Source organism: Aspergillus oryzae, chromosome 1, assembly GCF_000184455.2.
Source record: "Aspergillus oryzae RIB40 DNA, chromosome 1".
NCBI lineage: Eukaryota > Fungi > Ascomycota > Eurotiomycetes > Eurotiales > Aspergillaceae > Aspergillus > Aspergillus oryzae.
The window spans coordinates 3103736-3122240 of NC_036435.1; the positions used below are offsets into that span (position 1 = coordinate 3103736).

An 18505-nucleotide genomic window follows, 5' to 3' on the forward strand; every position below is an offset into this window, starting at 1 on the left:
ATAGTAAACATATTAAATTACCCTCAAATAGTCCTGCTCAGCTAAGATGTCCGCCGTGTCATATCAAAAACCCCTCTCTCAGGAGGACCGTGACTTGGTAACAGTGAAGACAAGAAGCAAAAAAAGCTGCTCAAAATAAAAAGAAAAATGGACGGGATCAATTTACAGTCAGGGCTATAATAACAGGGAAAGAAACAAAATTTGAACAAAGGAACTAAAAAATTTATTCTGACAAAGGAAAAATAAAATAAATAAAATAAAAGGCTAGACATGGATATGTATGCGGGAACAAAGGTTGCTGGTACAAGAGAGGACAAACCGATAGCTGCAACAGAAGGGGACGAAAGCTGCTGGGTATCATGGGGTATCCAAATAGCCTCTCTGTATTGTTGGGAATCTAAGAGCCTGGTCGACTCGAATCCTCCTTCCAAGTGAGATGTTCAATCGAGATGCGTGTGGAAGCTCTAAAGTCCTGTGTGGACGACACGGCGTCTGGGCAACGTGTGGTGGGATGTGTCAAAAGTTGTTGGACCCCTTCACAAAATTCGAGTCCCGTAATACAGGGGTGAAGCCAACAACAAGAATAGCCTGTTTGTCTTGATTGGTGTTGCATGGGAACACCAAGATGTCGACATGTTAACCTATGGGGTTGGTCGAAGAGAAATAAAGAAATAAACAAAGATGCTCTTAATCTACCTGTCATCGGCAGCCCTCGACTTCGCTCGTCGACGGAAGAAATCCATCACTTTTCTGGCCGCACCAGAGCTGCCGGAATGGTGTGATGAATCGCGCTCGTACTCATAGGCATCGGCAAATTTCCGATGATTTTTCTGTAGGACACTGGCCCCTCTTGTAGGTCGGGAAACTGACGTAGATTGCCGAGGCGCGCTGTCATATGGGCCATTGTATTCTTCGTAGTAATTTGGTGTCGAGTGGTTGGCGTATTGGTTCCGGTAATAGTGATCGTTGTCGTTCTGGTACACCTGCTCAGCCGAGTAGGACGTTGGTTGATACGTCGCAGATTGGGTTCCATGCAACACCGCAAACTGCTCATCAATACGGGCCTGGTAGTTGATGGGCTCATCTTGGACGAAGACCTCATCTGCCGGTGCCCCTTCTGGCATGACTCCTATTGCATCTTGTGTTCCGTGGCTGGTCGCACGTGCGCGGGGTCGTAGTTCCCCGGTTGATGGTTTTTGCTGAGCCCGATTATCCGTGGAGCGATCGACTTGTGACTCTTCATCGGGGGTCTGAGATCTGCTCGAAGAAAGACCCTTGAGAGAGAATGATGCCGGCAAGAGGGAGAATCTACGAGGCCGACTCTCACCACCTGTTTCGCTCGTCTTCCGGTTTGATCCATATTGCATGGACCGCCGTGAATCCATAGACATCCGGGGCATATCACCACCATACGGATCTTTCATACTTGTAGGAGGATAACGTTTGCCGCTTTTTTGACGAGCATTTGCCTGCCCACCACGTCCTCCAAAAATGGACCCAGACCGCCCGAACAATTTCTCGCCAATCCCTGAGACAGTATTTGATCTCTTGTGGCCTTTCGGGGGTTCTTGTCGGGGGGTTGTATTGAACTTTGCAGGAAGAGCCTGGGTGCTCGGACGACCAATCGACGCCGCAGCCGGTTGGGAAGGATCCTGAGGGATGGGGTTCGAGATGACATATTGCTTGCTCTTCGGTTGTGCCAGCCGACCATGCGCATTGGTTGCCGCTACAGTGGGAGCTACGGGCTGTCCGTAGGATCCTCGCGATGGCAAACGACCGGTATTGAATGAAGACATGGATGCACCAGTGGTAGGCCGCATGGAATGTGGTTGGGGCATTGTCCCCGCTCCCGTAAGTGCTGTCGAGTCCGAAGTTGAGCGAGGCAAATGCCCAGATTGCGGGCGCTGTGCCTTTGAGTCTCCAGCCTGTGCGCTTGGCGCCATAGGCGCGTCTTGCGGTACGCCACTGGTAGGTGAGACAGTCTCAGCATCTCGGCTATTTGACCTTGCTCCAGTGGGCACATGTTCAGCAGTTTCAGCAGCACTCGATGGGCCCGCCGTGGCTGATCCCATGCCCTCCCCTCTCGTAGTCTGAGACGAAGGAGCAACATATTCGACCTGGACGGTTCTCCGTTTCGTGTCCCGGGGAGTCTTAGAGCTTTCGGCAGGTTGTTCCTGTGAGATATTGCCAGCATGGTGAACAAGAGCACCCAGAGAGGGGACTGTGCTTTGGTAGGTTTTGGGAGGCTCTCTAACCGACGCGCTGCGCCCGAGGGATGGGGCCTCTTTGGGTTGTTCTGATCGAGGCAACGAATTAGCAGGTAAACAGCGTACATGTCCCGAGAGCGTCGTACCATGAGAAACAGTCGTAGTAGCAATATCAGCAACCTTGGTTGTACTGCTAGTTATGTGTGACACAATGTGCGAGTACTCGTTAAGCCAGCTATGCCGTGCAACCTCGAACAAATCTGCTCGTTTCCGCGGATCTGGAACCAATATTCGTCTCAAGAGATCACGGGCATGTGGAGTCACGTACTCGGGGAACGTGAGAGGCGTCGTGACAATATACTTATAGAGGAGGTTGATATTATCACCGTCCGGATTGGCGGGGTCATCATCGAATGGCAGATAGCCAGCAAGCATTGCATACTAAGCCGGCAGACATATTAGCTTCTTCAGCGTGTAGGGAGGATTTAAACAAAGGAAAAACGCTATCGGCCCAGGTTCTTACCAAGATGACACCGCAGCTCCAAACGTCCACTTTGCGTCCGGTATACAGCGAATCGCTAACAACAAGCTCTGGTGCAGCGTAACAGGGACTCCCACAGCTAGTTTGCATCAAATCACCACGCCTTAAGCCCTTCGCATTGGGCTTGTCAAGTCGCATCCTCTTTACAAACTCCTTGTTCGTCAGATTATATTCGATCTCCTCTCCTAGCTCATCCAGCGGATCGAAGGTATTTGCGAAACCGAAGTCTGTGATGATGATGTTACGGTTTCGATCCAGCAGTAAGTTTTCAAGCTTTAGATCTCGATGGACAATGCCCTTCTTGTGGAGGTAGCCGACACCAGATACCAACTGCGCAAAGAGACGTCGAGCAGAATTGTCTTTGAGATACCGGTTATTCAAGATATGATCGAAAAGTTCGCCCCCGGACGCATATTCCATGATGATACCAATGTGCTTATCGGTCTCCACCATTTCATGTAACCGGACGATGTTGGGATGGGAAAGATCGCGCAAGATCGAGATTTCCCGATATATCTTAGGTAGCCGGCTGGGGTTCGATCCAAGAGACTCCCTCCGGATCAGCTTGATAGCCACTTGAATACTGCCATCCCTCTTCCACCCCAGCTTCACTTTCCCGAACTCACCCTCTCCAAGCGTTTGACCCAAAATGTACTGACCGAATGTTGTCTCCTTCCGCTTAATCGAATTCTCGTTGTAATCATGCCGACTCCGCAGCCCGCCGCGACCTCCATCATCCACGCCGTCACTACCCACCAAGCCCAGCCCAGGGGTTGGAGTACCATCAGTCGACGGAGATACTGATGTACCGGCTTGTCGGACCTGTTCTCGCTCGATGTCCACCGATGGGTCGCTCACTAAGACTTGATTGATCAATGTGCTCGACTCTTTGACCAAGGTCCCTTGGCCCGGGAACGCCTCCGCGGGGTTTCCCGAGCGCATGGGCGCAGAAGACGAAGCTGCCGGGCTTCGACTATTCACCTCTCCCGTTCCTCCAGACTGGTCTTCGGACGTTCTCGGGGCTGGTCTCCGGGACCGTGAGTCCTCTCTTCTCCTTTCGCGGTGGTCTGTGCTCCGCTCGTCACCTTTGCTCTTCCCGTGGCGCGATCCTGGGGCCCTCTCGCTTGAGCCGTGACTCCGCTGGGTTGAAGATGTCCTCGGTGGTGGAACAGGCGGTGCACCGAGAAGGTCCGGGTATACGGTGGATCGGTGGTTGTTCTGGGCGGGCGCAGGTGCCGCCGAGGTCAGGGCTGGGGATGCATGAGCGGTGTGTGGTAAAGACTGCGATTGGAGGTCGTTCATAGCCGAGAAACCTGTCGGGGCCAGGACAGAATATAGCTGCTGATAACTTAGCGCACTGTTCATGATACCTCCGAATGTGTGATTTAACGGTCACGGCTGCTGCATCGACCCTGGATGGGAATTCGAATAATGACGTGACGCATAACTGAAGTGTAAGGCTGATACAAAGCTCGGACGGGAATGTGAAGTAGCAATAGTGGTGGGGTGGGCTGTTGTGAAATGAGGAACCGTTTGCATAGCAGGCGACATACCTCGTTTAATCAAGGCGCCGCAGTGCCTGAGGGGGGGGGTGCTGCGTTACAGTCCGAGACAACTTCTCCGAGCGCGTACACAGAGTTTTGAGTGATCACTTCACTTTGATTGACCAATTGCGATCGGCGGTTGGAACTTGATATTTCTAAGCCCTCCAGAGGGTTGTGTGATTTTTTGTTTTCTTTCTTTCGTTTTCTTGTTTTTTTCTTTTTTTTCTAAGTAAAAAATCGTCTGCTAGATCTGAGTGCTAGCTGCTGGTCAGTTCGGTTGGGCACCTAAGCTATTGTTTTGAGTTAGTTCAACGATGGTCGGAGCAACCGATAAGGGGTGTTCAAGGGTGATGACTGACAACCGCCAGCGTAACAATTTCAAATGAAATCACAGGCAAGGGCAATCCGAGTAGTTCTTGGTATATCGAGGACGCCAGGTCAATGAGTCCACCAGTCAACAGAGGCAATGGAAGCACGCGCGTAAAGAGGACCGATCGCTTGATGGTCTTCCAACGTATTCCTTTCTCAAATTTTATAGAAATTCTCGTTTTTCTTACCCACAAAGCCAGACGAGTAGGGTATATCTGCGCTGCAGATTTGCCTCTCGTAATTCACCTCTCTCCACGACTATCTACTACCCAGTTGGGTAATACAATTTAAGGGTGGATTGCGGCTCGAAAGAATGTGAGAAACTCCGGAGACGAGACCGACAAACGCGGGCGGAGAAGCAGCCTCGGGAGACGCGATTTCAACCACCACGAGCCCACGTCTCGTTCCTACTAAGTCGAGATTGGCGCGAAAGTCTTCTTTCCACGGCGCTTCACCGGCTCAACACTGCTGGACGAATTGACAAGGCAGAGTGTAGGCTGCGACGAGAAGCATGATCGACTTGGAGGAAAAGAATTGAAGAAGAGGTAAGAGGGGTGGTCGCTAGTGGAGGTCGACCCTCTGTGATCCGGAGAGCGGACAGGGGGGCGGCGCGAGGGGAGATGAAGAGCTCGGCGGGAAGTGAACCAAACCCCAAAAAAAGAACGGGTAGCGGGAGAGGATGGACCTCGAAAGGGTGAAATAATTGACACCCAAGGGAGGAGTGACAAACCCAGAGAAAAAAATAATATTCGGAAAAGAAAAGAAGGGGACAACAAGAAAAAAAAGAAATTGAGAGGAAAAGGGAAACGAAGAAAGACGGAAAGGATGATGGTTGGGAGGGAAGGGAAAGAAAGAGTAAGCCCGTGAAAGAGAAAGAGTAAGAAGAGTATGTGTTGGAGCTCTGGATACCCTCTTTTCCTTTTTTCTTTTTTTCCTTTTTTCCTTTTTTCCTCTTTTTTTCTGGCCCTCCCGGATCAGTTACCAGTACTAGCTTAAGGTACCTACTAAAGGTAGCAGTAGTAGTACTGGTACCTGACTTACTTTACTTACAACTAGAAACTAGAACCAAAGTAGACTACGTTGCTTTGCTGGCCGGGGCAAAAAAAAAAAAAGAAAAGAAAAGAAAAAAAGAAAAAAAGAAAAAGCCGGTCAGTCACCCCCAGCGGGTCAATGGATCCAACAATTCACTAATGACTTATATTGATCATGATTATGACATGGTTTGAAAGTCCATATAATTATTTAAGTCATTCCAGTAATTGTGATAAACCGGAAGAGATAATTCTCAATCTCCGGGCCTTGGATATGGACCAGTATCTTTTAGAATGCCGTTCCTGGAATAGTTGAGTGGATAATGTAGGATAATCCACTTGCTGTGTCTCTGGTTCTCGAGAGTCAAGATTCCCGAAAGCAAACATGACCTGATCACCCATTATTCTCAAGGGCCTGAACGTGTTCTTGTCCCTTACCTTGATGGGCTGGGAATAATATAGGCGCTAATTTTAAGATATTAATAGCGATTAATATCCGGGGTGTCGTCAATCAACACTTGCTACGTCCTGAGGCATGAAGGCATCCGAATAACCGTTACCTATCAACAGGTCCAAGATGGGGAACTAATAGTAGGTACTGTATCCACCCTGCTGCATCCACAAGGTACGTGCGATTACAGGAATAATAGTATGTAGGTCTCGTACTTCACATACGGAATGGAGACACATATCACCTCCTCTGACAACGATGTTGTTTTCTTGTTTCTTTTAAAGAGAACCATGATTTAGATTCAGACCTTGTGTCTTCAAATTAGACCGACCAAGGGAAATGAGGGTTGCCAAGTCATCAGGGGTAAAGCGAACCACTGTTTCATCTCCCGGGACGGCAAGTTCACTAGAGCCTCTGGGGCGAGCCGATCGTCATCTTGAAGCGCCAGTGCGATGATTCCGCCGTTCTTGATTGGTCCTTGAGACGGGGATACCTGTTCGGCGCCCTCCGTACCCCTGCTACTTCTAACCCACGGATTTATTATGATTAATTTGATGTTGATTTGCATATTTCTCAGCTGGCTTTTAGTCTCCTGCTATTTTATCTTACCCTAATGAATGACTTACAGCAAACGGTAAACCCAACCGACCAGTATCTATGACAACCGACCAGCCCCCTTACCCCCAACCTCCACTCCGTTCTCAACCATGGTAGGGGTGTCACTGACCCAGAGTTCATTCTGCCCACCAATTGTGCTTGGATAGATGGTTAACTAATCGGAATTTTTATGTTTTCGTGAGCTTAAATTCTATATCCCTTGGTTTATCGATCATATTTTCGATCTATCTTATCTTCATTCTTTACGTCCCGCATTCCAGAGCAGATCTTAATTGTCCCGGATTTAAGGTTCCCTGTCATAATTCAACATGATCTTTAGCTCGATGAGTGAAAATTGACACTAGTAGTGCAGTAATGCATAGGTGTATATGTACACAGTGGCAGTAGATTATAAGATATTCAGGGCTGGCCTCCTCCAGCAAGGACATCCCAGCATTAAGAGCAATTCATTCCAATAAAGGAGATAAATGGCGAGGCATATACACTCGGAAGAATTCGTCATCAACACTTCTCCGTGGAAACATTGTGTTGTACTTTTCCATTTTCAATCCGCCTTAATTTACTCCGGACAATCCAGGGCAATCTCAGATTAGCCGACCTTTTAACTTTCGCCTCCAGGATCGCCCTACGGGCAATGAACAAATGCCAATGGATCTGCGGTTCCTGGGCGCTCACACCAGACCCTCTTAGAAGTGGCGAGACCCATTATAAGAAAACGCAGCTCATAGACTGCTACTACAGTCATGTGCTACTAGTTTGGGAGTTTCACTCTCTATCGCACAAGCTAGATCTATCCCCAAAATTTACCACTGGATTGTTTTGTGATCATCTTTATATACAAGTACAGATCCCCTTTGAACCCACATGGAGTGACACAGGCATTACGCCTTATGCATATACATAGTTAAGCATATTCAATCGCTTTAAATATGTACGTCATACTTAGTCCTAATGCATCCAGTTTTCTACCAACTGGCGTTCTCCTTCTGTCTTTCGATCTCTTATTCTCCGTTGTCGTCAATGACATGTTACTCCCACTATCTGACTTACACCCTCTTCCGGGACATAAGTTAGTCTAACAAAGCAATCGCTTCTCGATTGGGTGCACTACCACAATTAGTCCACAGACAATATAACATACTAGCGGCTGTCTTACCGGAGTTTCAGCATCACAAGAATATTCGCTGACTTTGCTGAGTATGTGAAACCCTGCCTGGTACTTCGATCCTTCTACAATTTTGCATATTTTCCTCGGCCTTTCATCTGCCTTCGCTGGTACCGTCACTATGAGACAGTTCTTGTCTATAGTCAGTTATGCGATCTGCGATCATCTCGTGGTTTGGTTGACTAACACCTGGTAAAGGCGAGACCTCCTTCTGAGCTAGAGGACGTAGTCTTGGCCGCTGGGCGGGCGGCGGATTACCTTGCAACGTTGGAGGAGAAAGAAAGGATGAGGATAGATATGACGGTGGCTTTCATGTTTTGACACTTTTGATTATAGTGAGTTTGAAACATCCAGATGAACAACACGGCACCTACCTGGTAGAATAACAAAGCATCTGTTTATAGGTGGAGTATCTATGTCAGAGAACGAGTCCTTATATAATTATCTCTTGAAAGCCAATATCAGGGGTGGTTTTCTAAACATTGCAGTTCTTTGAGTGCCCATGCCCCCGGGACTTTAGAGTTCCCACCATAGCATAAAACAGCTAGTACAATACTTTCAGTATAGAATTGTTCTTAACGTGCTTACTGTAAAAGCTAAATAAATACAAAAATAACTATACGAGCCGTCTATCCTAAAGGTGGCAAGTTTATCAATTCTACTAATTGTGCACTCATTGCCAATGGAATATGTTCCAACTCAAATATTGGCTGAACATTTGGACCACTTAGCAGCAGCCCTACTGCGGAGAAGGTTTCTCTTACGTAGCTTGGTATGGGAGGTATCCACCCAGTGAGTAGAGAGGCGGCGATTCGGAGATAAGTATTTCTACGTACTCCGTACTTGACTATTGATAGGCGGGAGAGCGGGCCTTGATCAAAGGGAACCTACTCTCTACATGACAAGGCAGAACGAAGAAGATAGATTCATGAGACTTATTGTGTTCAATGCTTAGAACGTATAGTCCTTTTCGAATATCTAGTATGTATCTTGGACATAAGGTATCTTCCATAATATGTATGTACAGAAAGTTCAACTTTAAACATTAGGCTCGCTGTAACTGACATCAAGCTCCACATGATAACAAGGTCATGAGCCCATGACCACAGTATTTAGCTCCAATTCTTCAAAAACAAAAGGAAGAAAGGAAAACAATACAAAGTCAAGAAATATCCCCAAATCCCTGTATATCATGCATTATTTAATGCTTTCCCCCTGACATGCTTATTCCTCCGAGCGACGTTGTGTTCGGCGCACCATAGGCGGGCGGTGGTGTAGGGGTCGGAGATGGACGTCTTGCAACGGAACCACGTCCACCTGACCCTGAGGTGATATTGCTCCGGCCTCCTGCAGCCGGGGGAACATCACCGCCATCACCACTACCGACCAGAACTTGTTGTCCGTTGCGCATGCGCCCGACAACCATACCCTTAGCTACGGATTTGAGGACTGCCTTACGGCTGACCCCTGTGGCATCGATGTAGACTAGTCCCACATTTTTCACGCCCCCAGTCAAATCGCTCGCCACAGCGCCAGCCTCAGCTCCATACCGATGTCCGATCATCGTACTGGCAGCAGCAGAGCCATGGGTTAGTACGGTGCGGGCACTCTGCTCAATACCATCCGCCAGTGTCGAGAATGCGATCATTGATTTGTTTAGTATGCCCGGCTTGTAGTCGCCGTTCACTGCCTTGTCGCCCTTGCGCTTTGCGTCCGGGTTGCGACGGGTTAATGAAGCACCGAAGTTCTGTGCAACCTTACCGACCTGGCCGACAGTCTTGGCTGAGATGCCAGCGGCACCATGCGTGAGATTTCCAACCTTACGAACCCTTGAGTGAGTAGCCTCAGAGAACGTCATTGGCTTCGGGTTAGGTTTGGTCTTCTTAGTAAAGGTTTCCGCCCCACTGGTCATCAGATTGGCAACATATGAAGAACCAGTCACGATCAGACGAGAGGCAGTAGCAGAAGTTTGGACCAATGTTGAGTCCTTATACGCAGGGTGCCGGGCCATCTGCAAGTATTCCTCAGACACGTTGCTGACGCTGACTTTGTTACCTTCACCTTCTGTAGGAAGTTCTACCTCCACAGGCCCTATTGAAAAGTTAACCATGGGTAACGCCTACAGAAAACATTGCTGACTTACTCTTAGAGCCGGGCTTCACGCCAGGTTTCTCAACCACATCATACCCTTCCATTTCACCAACAACACTGCCATCTTCTTCATCAACGAGCACTATCCGTCCATGAGGGTCCTTCTGATCAGGGCTCGTAGACGAGACATAACCTGCACCTGGCGCAAAGTCTGCTGGGTTGTACGGAGCATGTTCTTTCGGTGGGGCTGCACGCTCCAGAAATGCGGTACATTGTGCTAGAATGGTCTCAAAAGTATCCACATCTTCCTGAGATACCTTATCAGGGCCGCTCCCAATAGCCGGAAATTGTATGCGAATGAACGCGCCTGCATCTGGACCCAAATCCCAGCGGGGGATCAAATAGCTGTTTGGCGGCTGGTGATAGATCTGTGTAGAGGCGGGAAGTGCCAGATCTAGCTCTGGAGGGAGATTAAGATGAAGATAGAAATCTTCTTCTGCTGGTGCATCGTGAGAGCTTTGAGGTGTAGAAGCACTTGTCGGAACCATTAGAAGGGAAAGGGTTTGAGGCCCCGATGGAGTGAGCTCGGTTTCTTCGCCATTCTGGATATGGAAAGCAGTTATGTTGTTGACGCTGTAGAGAAGGCGAGGGTCATGAGTGGTACCCGACATGATATCGATAGAGCCTGAGATAAAAGTTGTACCCCTGTTTATTACCAAAAGCGGGGGACTGTTGATATTGCGGGGAAAGTGATAACAGTCGCTGAGTGTAAAGGAGACGGGATGCTCTGGTGTACCTGTTTTTAAATAAGAAATCACTGATATTAATGTAGCAGTAAAAGAGATAATCAAAAGGAATTCAATCTCCCAAGGACAGAGGCAGTAATATATCTCTGTCAAGAGAAGTCTTGGTCTTTCGGGAGGGGGCGCGTCGTCATAGCCAATGACGTTGTGAAAGTGACACTGTACTCTTGATTAGATAAGCATTGGGTCACCCCTTTACCCCTTTTGGGTCCCAACATTGCTGCGCCACAGGGTCATGAAGAATGCACCGCCACAGATTCGAACGTCTTTTGTCATGAGTGGCTTGAACCGAATGGAAACAAACTTCACCCAGCAATTTGCATGTGATTATTTCGTCTGTTGGGACATTCCTGAATATTCTGTCTTTGTTGTTCGCTGGATGTGCCTCTTGCTGGTCGGGAATCCTTCCGCAAACCAAAGACGTGATCTTTCCCAACAGTACCGCGTAACTACTAGGCAGTGCTATTTCAGTCACAAGCTCCAGTGTTTTTAGTATTATTGGCGCTTAAACCTCAGCTCTTAAGACATAGATATCTTGGCATCAAATGGCGTCTTTTCAGATTCTGTCTGACCTCCACCTCGAAGCCCCTGAGGCGTAAGATTTGTTTGACATCGCTCCCCAAGCGCCCTACCTGGCGATTCTGGGAGATATCGGCAATATCAAAGACAATGGGTTATTTATCTTTCTTGAAGCTCAGCTCCAAAAGTTCCAGATCGTCTTTTTCCTCTTAGGGAACCACGAGCCTTACCATTCTAATTGGGCGACTGCGAGGAAAAAAAAAATGCAAAGGTTTTCTACCACCATTAACCAGAAACGAACGCACGAGGGTCAGTAGCTGGGGAAGTTCGTGTTCATGGATCAGGCACGCTACGATATCTCCCCTCATATTACCGTTCTGGGCTGCATACTATATTCGAGGGTCCCCAAGAGCCAAGAAACTCATGTTAGCTTTGGCCTTAATGATTTTTATCACAGCGAGGATTGGACTGTTGAAGCCCATTGCACCGTCCATGAGGCTGACCGAACATGGCTTAACGATCAGGTTTCTCATATTGTGAGGTCGGAACCCCGTCGCAAGATAGTGATATTCAGCCATCATAGTCCAACCCTTGCGGCAGCGGCTGTTGACCCCGTACATGCCAACAGCCCTATCTCTTCCGGATTTGCAACAGATATCGCGTAAGAACCATGTTGGAAGAATACTCAAGTGTGTCTCTGGGCATTTGGACATACGCACTACAATTGCGATTTTATAGATGACAAGACTGGGAAACGACTTGTGGCGAATCAGAGGGGGTACTACTTCGCTCAGTCGAAAGCATTTGATCCGGAGAAAGTGGTCAGTATTGAACAATGGAGTAGACCATGCCACTAAAGTACGTAGATCATCTGAAAGTTATCTTCATTCCGTAGTAAAGCGAATTTGATACTGAAGAGGAAATCCTGGTCCCGCGGGCCGTTGAAGGCAAGGCCGCGGACAACCCATGGGGAAGCAAGCTTACATGCTGGGGGCAGCCGCGGTTAACCGAGGTTCATCAGCAGCGCCCTCGTGATTTCGCTCCAACACCCTCTTCTTCCCCAGCTCACCTCTGTTCTCTTTTCTCTTCCCCCTCTTTTCTGTGTACTCAAGCATTTGATTCCGTGCCTTTAGCTAGTTTTAACTTACCTATTTCGGTTCCCTGCGATGGCGTCCATCACCCGCGCGTTGCGGCCTCTGTGCCGGACTACTCCCTCGTTCCGCATGGCCGCAAGACGGCCATTGCCTTCTCATTTAGCTCGGAGGTGTGTTTCTCTAGTGGCTCGCTCACTACTGCTTTGTCCAATGACATAGACTCTCAAAATGCATATGCATGTACTTATCACTAACTACCGTTGAATGAACAGTACCCATGCGTTCTCTACCACATCCCGCCGGCGGGATGTCGACTTGTCCACTCTGACACCGACCCCGATCACCCTTCTTTCCGAAACAGAGTCAATGATGGCCGACACAGTGTCAAAGTTCGCTCAGGAGCAGATTGGACCTAAGGTCCGAGATATGGATGAGGCGGAAGCCATGGACCCCGCCATTGTCGAGCAGCTGTTCGAGCAAGGGTTGATGAGTATTGAGGTTCCCGAGGAATACGGTGGAGCCGGCATGAACTTCACATCTGCCATCGTGGCGATTGAGGAATTGGCGAGAATTGACCCTAGTGTCAGTGTCATGGTCGACGTCCATAACACACTCGTGAACACGGCTATTATGAAATACGGTGATGCCCAGGCGAGACGGACGTGGTTGCCCAAGTTGGCTACCGGCACTGTGGGCTCATTCTGTCTGTCTGAGCCTGCGTCTGGATCGGATGCATTCGCTCTGCAAACCAAGGCCGAGAAGCTTTCCGATGGATATAAGTTGAATGGTTCGAAGATGTGGATTACCAACGCCATGGAGTCTGGTGTATTCATCGTCTTCGCTAACCTTGACCCCAGCCAAGGGTACAAGGGTATCACTGCCTTTATTGTCGAGAAGGACACGCCCGGGTTCTCTATTGCCAAGAAGGAGAAGAAGCTGGGAATCCGCGCCAGCAGCACCTGCGTTCTCAACTTCGACGACGTGGTGATTCCCAAGAGCAACCTCCTGGGTGAAGAAGGACAGGGCTACAAGTATGCCATCAGCGTTCTTAACGAGGGTCGCATTGGTATTGCTGCCCAGATGACTGGTTTGGCACTGGGTGCTTGGGAAAACGCTGCTCGGTAAGGACAGCCCTGACGTACTTTATCTACATCATGCCGAGGAATCTTTACTAACTCTCGATGACAGCTATGTCTGGAATGATCGCCGTCAGTTTGGTCAGCTCATTGGAACCTTCCAAGGCATGCAGCATCAGTTGGCTCAGGCCTACACCGAAATTGCTGCAGCACGTGCTCTGGTCTATAACGCCGCACGGAAGAAGGAAGCAGGTCAAGATTTCGTCCAGGACGCCGCGATGGCCAAGCTCTATGCCTCACAGGTTGCAGGTCGCGTATCTGGCTCTGCAGTAGAATGGATGGGCGGAATGGGCTTCGTGCGCGAGGGTATCGCAGAGAAGATGTTCCGTGATAGCAAGATCGGCGCTATCTACGAAGGAACCAGCAATATTCAGCTGCAGACCATCGCGAAACTTCTGCAGAAGCAGTATACTAACTAAACCTAACTAAATGCGAACCCTTGTTATTCTGTTGGTGTTGCTAGATACCTGGCGTACATCTTTGAGGGATGTAGTCACTTGATGACCGCAAGATCCATGATACACTCCGGCTTATATTAGAGTTATGAAAAATTTGTATGATAAACTAGCATTTGGTTTACTTTTTCTCTGTTTTCTTTTAAAAAGGAAAAAAAAAAAAAAAAAAAAAACCCCTGTTAAGCATTTTATTTATGAACAGACTTTTGCCGTAGATTGGTGTGATAGGTTTTATCTGATAAGTCGAATCCCCCTTCGATAAGGCTGGGCATACTAGTTTGTCCCTTACATTACAGTTGGCCTTAGGTGGGGTGGAAGGCGTCAGCACCGGAACATATGCCGAAGGAATATACTGCATAATTCATTTCCTTGTTGCAGAGCTCATGCTGTGTTCGAACAAATCTCTGAGGAAACCTAGTACGTATTCGCGGTATCGCGAATTCCCGAGAAACCTTCACTGGGACACAGAACATATTCATTTCAAGATTTCGTAACGTATATGGTTTGGCAATTATCATCATTAATCATTTCCGTCAGGCGGGCGACTGATCGGTTTCTAGGTATTATACTCCAGGCTATCACAATTATGATAAGAAAAGGTAGCCCGCTATAGCTTGTGTTGCTGAGTCTGGATGACACAGCGATAGTGAGCAAGGTGCCATTCAAAGACCTTGCATTTGAACCGATGGAAGTATTAGTTACCATGGCAAGGGGCGGTTAAAACCGGGGCACGCATTTGATACCCCGTGGACACGGTATGGAAGGTCGATTGCTTGGGTCGTGCGTGAACCATACGATAATATCATCGCGTATTGGGTATCAGTGCCCAACTTGTTCATAGGTATTTAGGCCACAATTACACAATTAAGATATACCTCCTTGAACGACCACTTGCCAACAGTATCACTGTCGACGAGCCCAATCATAGCTGTAATCGTTTCTTTGGGGATGTTCCGGTACTTGTTGATATTGTTGGGCGGCGTGAATGACGGGGTACCCACGAAGTTCCCTTTCTGACGGGATAGTTGGCACGGACATTGAGCGTTGACTCGTCGCACATTGCACGACGTGTTGAGGGTTGTGTGAATGCTCCCCTCGGCGCACTTGGTTGGGACCACTTCCTGCGTATAAGTGTGAATATGAGTGGAGACCGGGCTCAGGAGGATGGCCGCTAGGGGGATTGAAGCTAGCTTGGGGTGCTGCAACAGTCATCGGGTTCGACGTTTGTAACTGTCCTTCGAACATAAAAGGTTCTACCCTGTTCGAGTAATCTGCGTCCGACGATTCACAGATAGATGGTGACCCTGTGGAACCGTACTGTTGCCAGTCAGGCGCAACGGAGACCTGGCTAGAGGTTGAAAGAGCCGATGGGGTCCTGGAAACTGGGTTTACACTCAAGGGCTCTGTGAATTGAGAAGGAAGCACTGGTCCGGAAGGAGTATTGTATGAGCCCTCGGCTGCTCCAAACAGTCAGTCATGGTCGCATTGCAACCGCACCACACGACAAGCAGCAAGGACGATGACACACACCTGGGCCTGAATAGGCTTGTCCGCTTCTTGCCAGAGATAGCTGTTGTTTTAAAGCCCTGATCTCGTTTTCTAAAGCAGTGTTTCTTCGGACGACATGATCATATTGTTCCCCTTTCGATTTTAACTCCGCTACTTGGTGCTCCAGACGTTCGATGTGCTCCTTTGTCCGCTGACGAATAGTCCTTTGGGCCTCCCGATCGTTGGCGCGCTTTATTTCGAGTTGTTCAGCTGAGAGAGACGTCACCTTTCGCGTCCCAGCACGGGACTCTCGTTTCTTAGGCTGGGGGTCTGGAATGGAAGCCATCATGTGCTTGCTATAGTAACCGAGTGAGTGTCCGAGGGAGGGGGGCAGTGCGTCCTTGGGGATGACAAGCATAAACATCGGAGAGATGAATGTGATACATCCCAGTTTCTGGGGCGGGCTACAGGGATCGTATCATCCAGGACCTCAGGATGCGACTATGGTTGTGCCATGTGCGTGGATCGCACTAAAATATGGTGTGCATGCCCAAGCGAACGAGGGAGGAACCACTTGATAGAAAGCGGGTGGATAGAGAAGAGGTTGTATGTACCCTTCGTTTTGTGACGGCCACGAAAAAGGCTCGTTCTTGCGGGAAGGTGAGCCCGCAAAGCCTCATCTGGCCGGGTACTTTTGGAACTAGGCACATTCTGGGCCTAAAATACCTAATAGCTTGGGTCTCCAGATTGTCGCTAAGAGTAAGGGTCGATTCCCAAGCAGATGAGCTCCCAACAATAAAACCCCCCTGTTCAACAACGGTCCCTCTGCCGTGAAAAACGCCAATGGGCGTGCGCAGAGGACAGAAAACCCTGTGAGAGGGGGCGTCGATTACGACGGGCGTAGCGGATTTCCTCCAACAAGTTATTACTATGGGTCTGGCGCGATGCTATGTGCATTTTCCGGCCCTCCCGACCTACAAGTTCTGTTCTAATTTGCAATTAGCAATACCCCGGCACCCTTACCTACTACCCTAGCTAATAGTTGGGGGTTGCTTGACGCTGGAGTCTTTCTGATAGGCCGGAACCAGTCATGCATAGTGATACTGCGCCGCGCTACCCATGTATCGAATTGGGCTCGCTGGCACTGCTTCTAGAGAGAACTTCGGTCTTCTTGAAATTTTATCGAGCCGATAGCCGTACAAACAGAATCTATCAACAGGTGGACCCTAGGAACCCCAGGCCACATGGTGAGACTGGCTAAATCCTCCAAGAAAATCCAGAGCCACAGGAAACTTCGATATTGTTTCGACCGATGAAATTTACCGGCATTTGAAACATTGAGAACCGTAATGGACGGTTCAGTTCTTGCACCCCCTGCGCAAAAAGGAAGGAGTCTGCCATATTTCGTGCGTAAGGGTTTCCCACACTGGAGCCCACTTGCCCACTTGCCCACTTGCCCACGAGGCGTGGAATGCATCCGAAACGATCATCTGCCCTTTATTTGAAAAGAGCGAGTGATTCCTGGGATCTGCCGGTCTTGGCGATTGCCAGATGAACGAGAAGCTCTTTGGTCAATCAACGAATCGTACGTCATCCATCTTAGCGCCACGAGCCGGATCACTTTCCTATGCCCAACATGGAAGGCCGTATCCAAACTGGAGCGTGGGTGTAGCCCTCTCGGATCTTGGACGGAGCCCTTGAAACCATGGGTGGTGCTGACCACGAGGCAGGTAGATCGACTCCACATGCGAATGGGCTCGTTCAAGACTAACTACGATTCGTTGGGCCGAAGCGGAAAAGATTCGGAGGGTCCATAAAGGTTGCCCAGCTTATCGAGAAGCGGCAGAAGTTTGTTGGACCAACAAGATCCCGAGAGTTAAGTTAATAAGAAATCGCCATTAGTACTGGGGAGAATGACCAAGGGATGGGGGGAAACGAAGGGGTGGTCAATAAAAAAAAAGAAAAAGAAATTCCGAATTTCTCTTTTTGGGTGCGGCGCAGTCAACAGGAGGCCTAATTGATGCATGACGCATCCACAAGTGTCCCTATGACGGTTAGTAGTCTAGAATTCATAATCGATGGAGTACATTAAGGGATCCCACCTTTTTCTTTTTTTCCTTTTTTTTTTTTTATTTTTTTTAGAGGCCCCCCTTTTTCCCACAATCCCGTTCGGTTATTTGAAATCTCCGAATCATTGTCCCCGAGACCAACTGCTGAAATCTCCTTTACGGAGTATATGTCACATATGACGTATAAAAGCGAGGTAAAAACATTGTTGGGTTCCCCGATATTATGCCCCAGAGTGCGCAAGTGAAGTTGGTCTAAACAATAGCATGCAGTGGATGGTGTACTAATGCCGTGTGTAGTGGGCCCCTATCGTTGCTGCACAACATTTTAGAATAGCCTAACAGTATCTGCGCTATTTTGTTGGCGAAAGTGGTCGTTTACATTCCTGGAAATCGACGATGATCGACTTCGCGGAGTCCGGAATCGATAGATGGTTTTGTATGACAGATATGGATATTTTGAGAAGCCTCCCTGTTTCAAATTTAATCCTGCCTCTAATCTCATGGTTTATTAACGTTAGTCACTATTTCTGACCATAAAAAAGCAAGGGTAGCGTCGCTCCCGTACCAATCATTGACCATGCTCCACGCAACTGGTTCATGGTAAGTTGGGTCTGGGATGCAGGCTCCAAGCCTAGTGTTGAACTAGAGAATCTTCCTCCATTCAATGGTTGACACTTTCCATGGTCAAAGTCCTATGGACTGTTGTCCAGTCTCGGATCTTAGAATCTCGTGTCTCTTACGTAGACAGAGTGTGTAGCCAGCCAGCTATATGCCCTATGGTATGCGACTTCGGATTTCAAAGGAGGAAACTAAAAATAAATAAAAACAAAAACAAAAACAAACCCGACGTTGGTGGACACGAGTCATGAGTTGATGCTAAAGGGAAAGTTAAGTACGAGAGGGGTCTTTAAGTTAGTTTCCTTC

General features: G+C 48.5%; 4 protein-coding genes across 4 annotated transcripts; 1 reads left to right on the forward strand and 3 right to left on the reverse strand.

Moving 5' to 3' along the window:
- Positions 1 to 692: 692 nt before the first annotated feature.
- AO090005001250 (putative serine/threonine protein kinase (Kin4)) lies at positions 693 to 3690 on the reverse strand (the record flags this gene model as incomplete). The annotated part of the gene is made up of 3 exons (XM_023238390.1): positions 693 to 865; positions 1061 to 2648; positions 2731 to 3690. 3 exons carry the CDS (start codon positions 3688 to 3690, stop codon positions 693 to 695), a joined length of 2721 nt encoding a protein of 906 aa, XP_023089285.1.
- A 5437-nt stretch (positions 3691 to 9127) lies between these two features.
- On the reverse strand, positions 9128 to 10688 carry AO090005001249 (senescence-associated domain-containing protein; the record flags this gene model as incomplete). The annotated part of the gene is made up of 2 exons (XM_001818144.3): positions 9128 to 10017; positions 10070 to 10688. 2 exons carry the CDS (start codon positions 10686 to 10688, stop codon positions 9128 to 9130), a joined length of 1509 nt encoding a protein of 502 aa, XP_001818196.1.
- A 1817-nt stretch (positions 10689 to 12505) lies between these two features.
- AO090005001248 (acyl-CoA dehydrogenase) lies at positions 12506 to 13988 on the forward strand (the record flags this gene model as incomplete). Its single annotated transcript, XM_001818143.3, has 3 exons — positions 12506 to 12603; positions 12706 to 13554; positions 13622 to 13988. The coding sequence occupies 3 exons, from the start codon at positions 12506 to 12508 to the stop codon at positions 13986 to 13988; spliced, it is 1314 nt and encodes a 437-aa protein (XP_001818195.1).
- An 881-nt stretch (positions 13989 to 14869) lies between these two features.
- On the reverse strand, positions 14870 to 15936 carry AO090005001247 (uncharacterized protein; the record flags this gene model as incomplete). The annotated part of the gene is made up of 3 exons (XM_023238411.1): positions 14870 to 14964; positions 15026 to 15481; positions 15555 to 15936. The coding sequence occupies 3 exons, from the start codon at positions 15934 to 15936 to the stop codon at positions 14870 to 14872; spliced, it is 933 nt and encodes a 310-aa protein (XP_023089284.1).
- Between the last annotated feature and the right edge of the window lie 2569 nt (positions 15937 to 18505).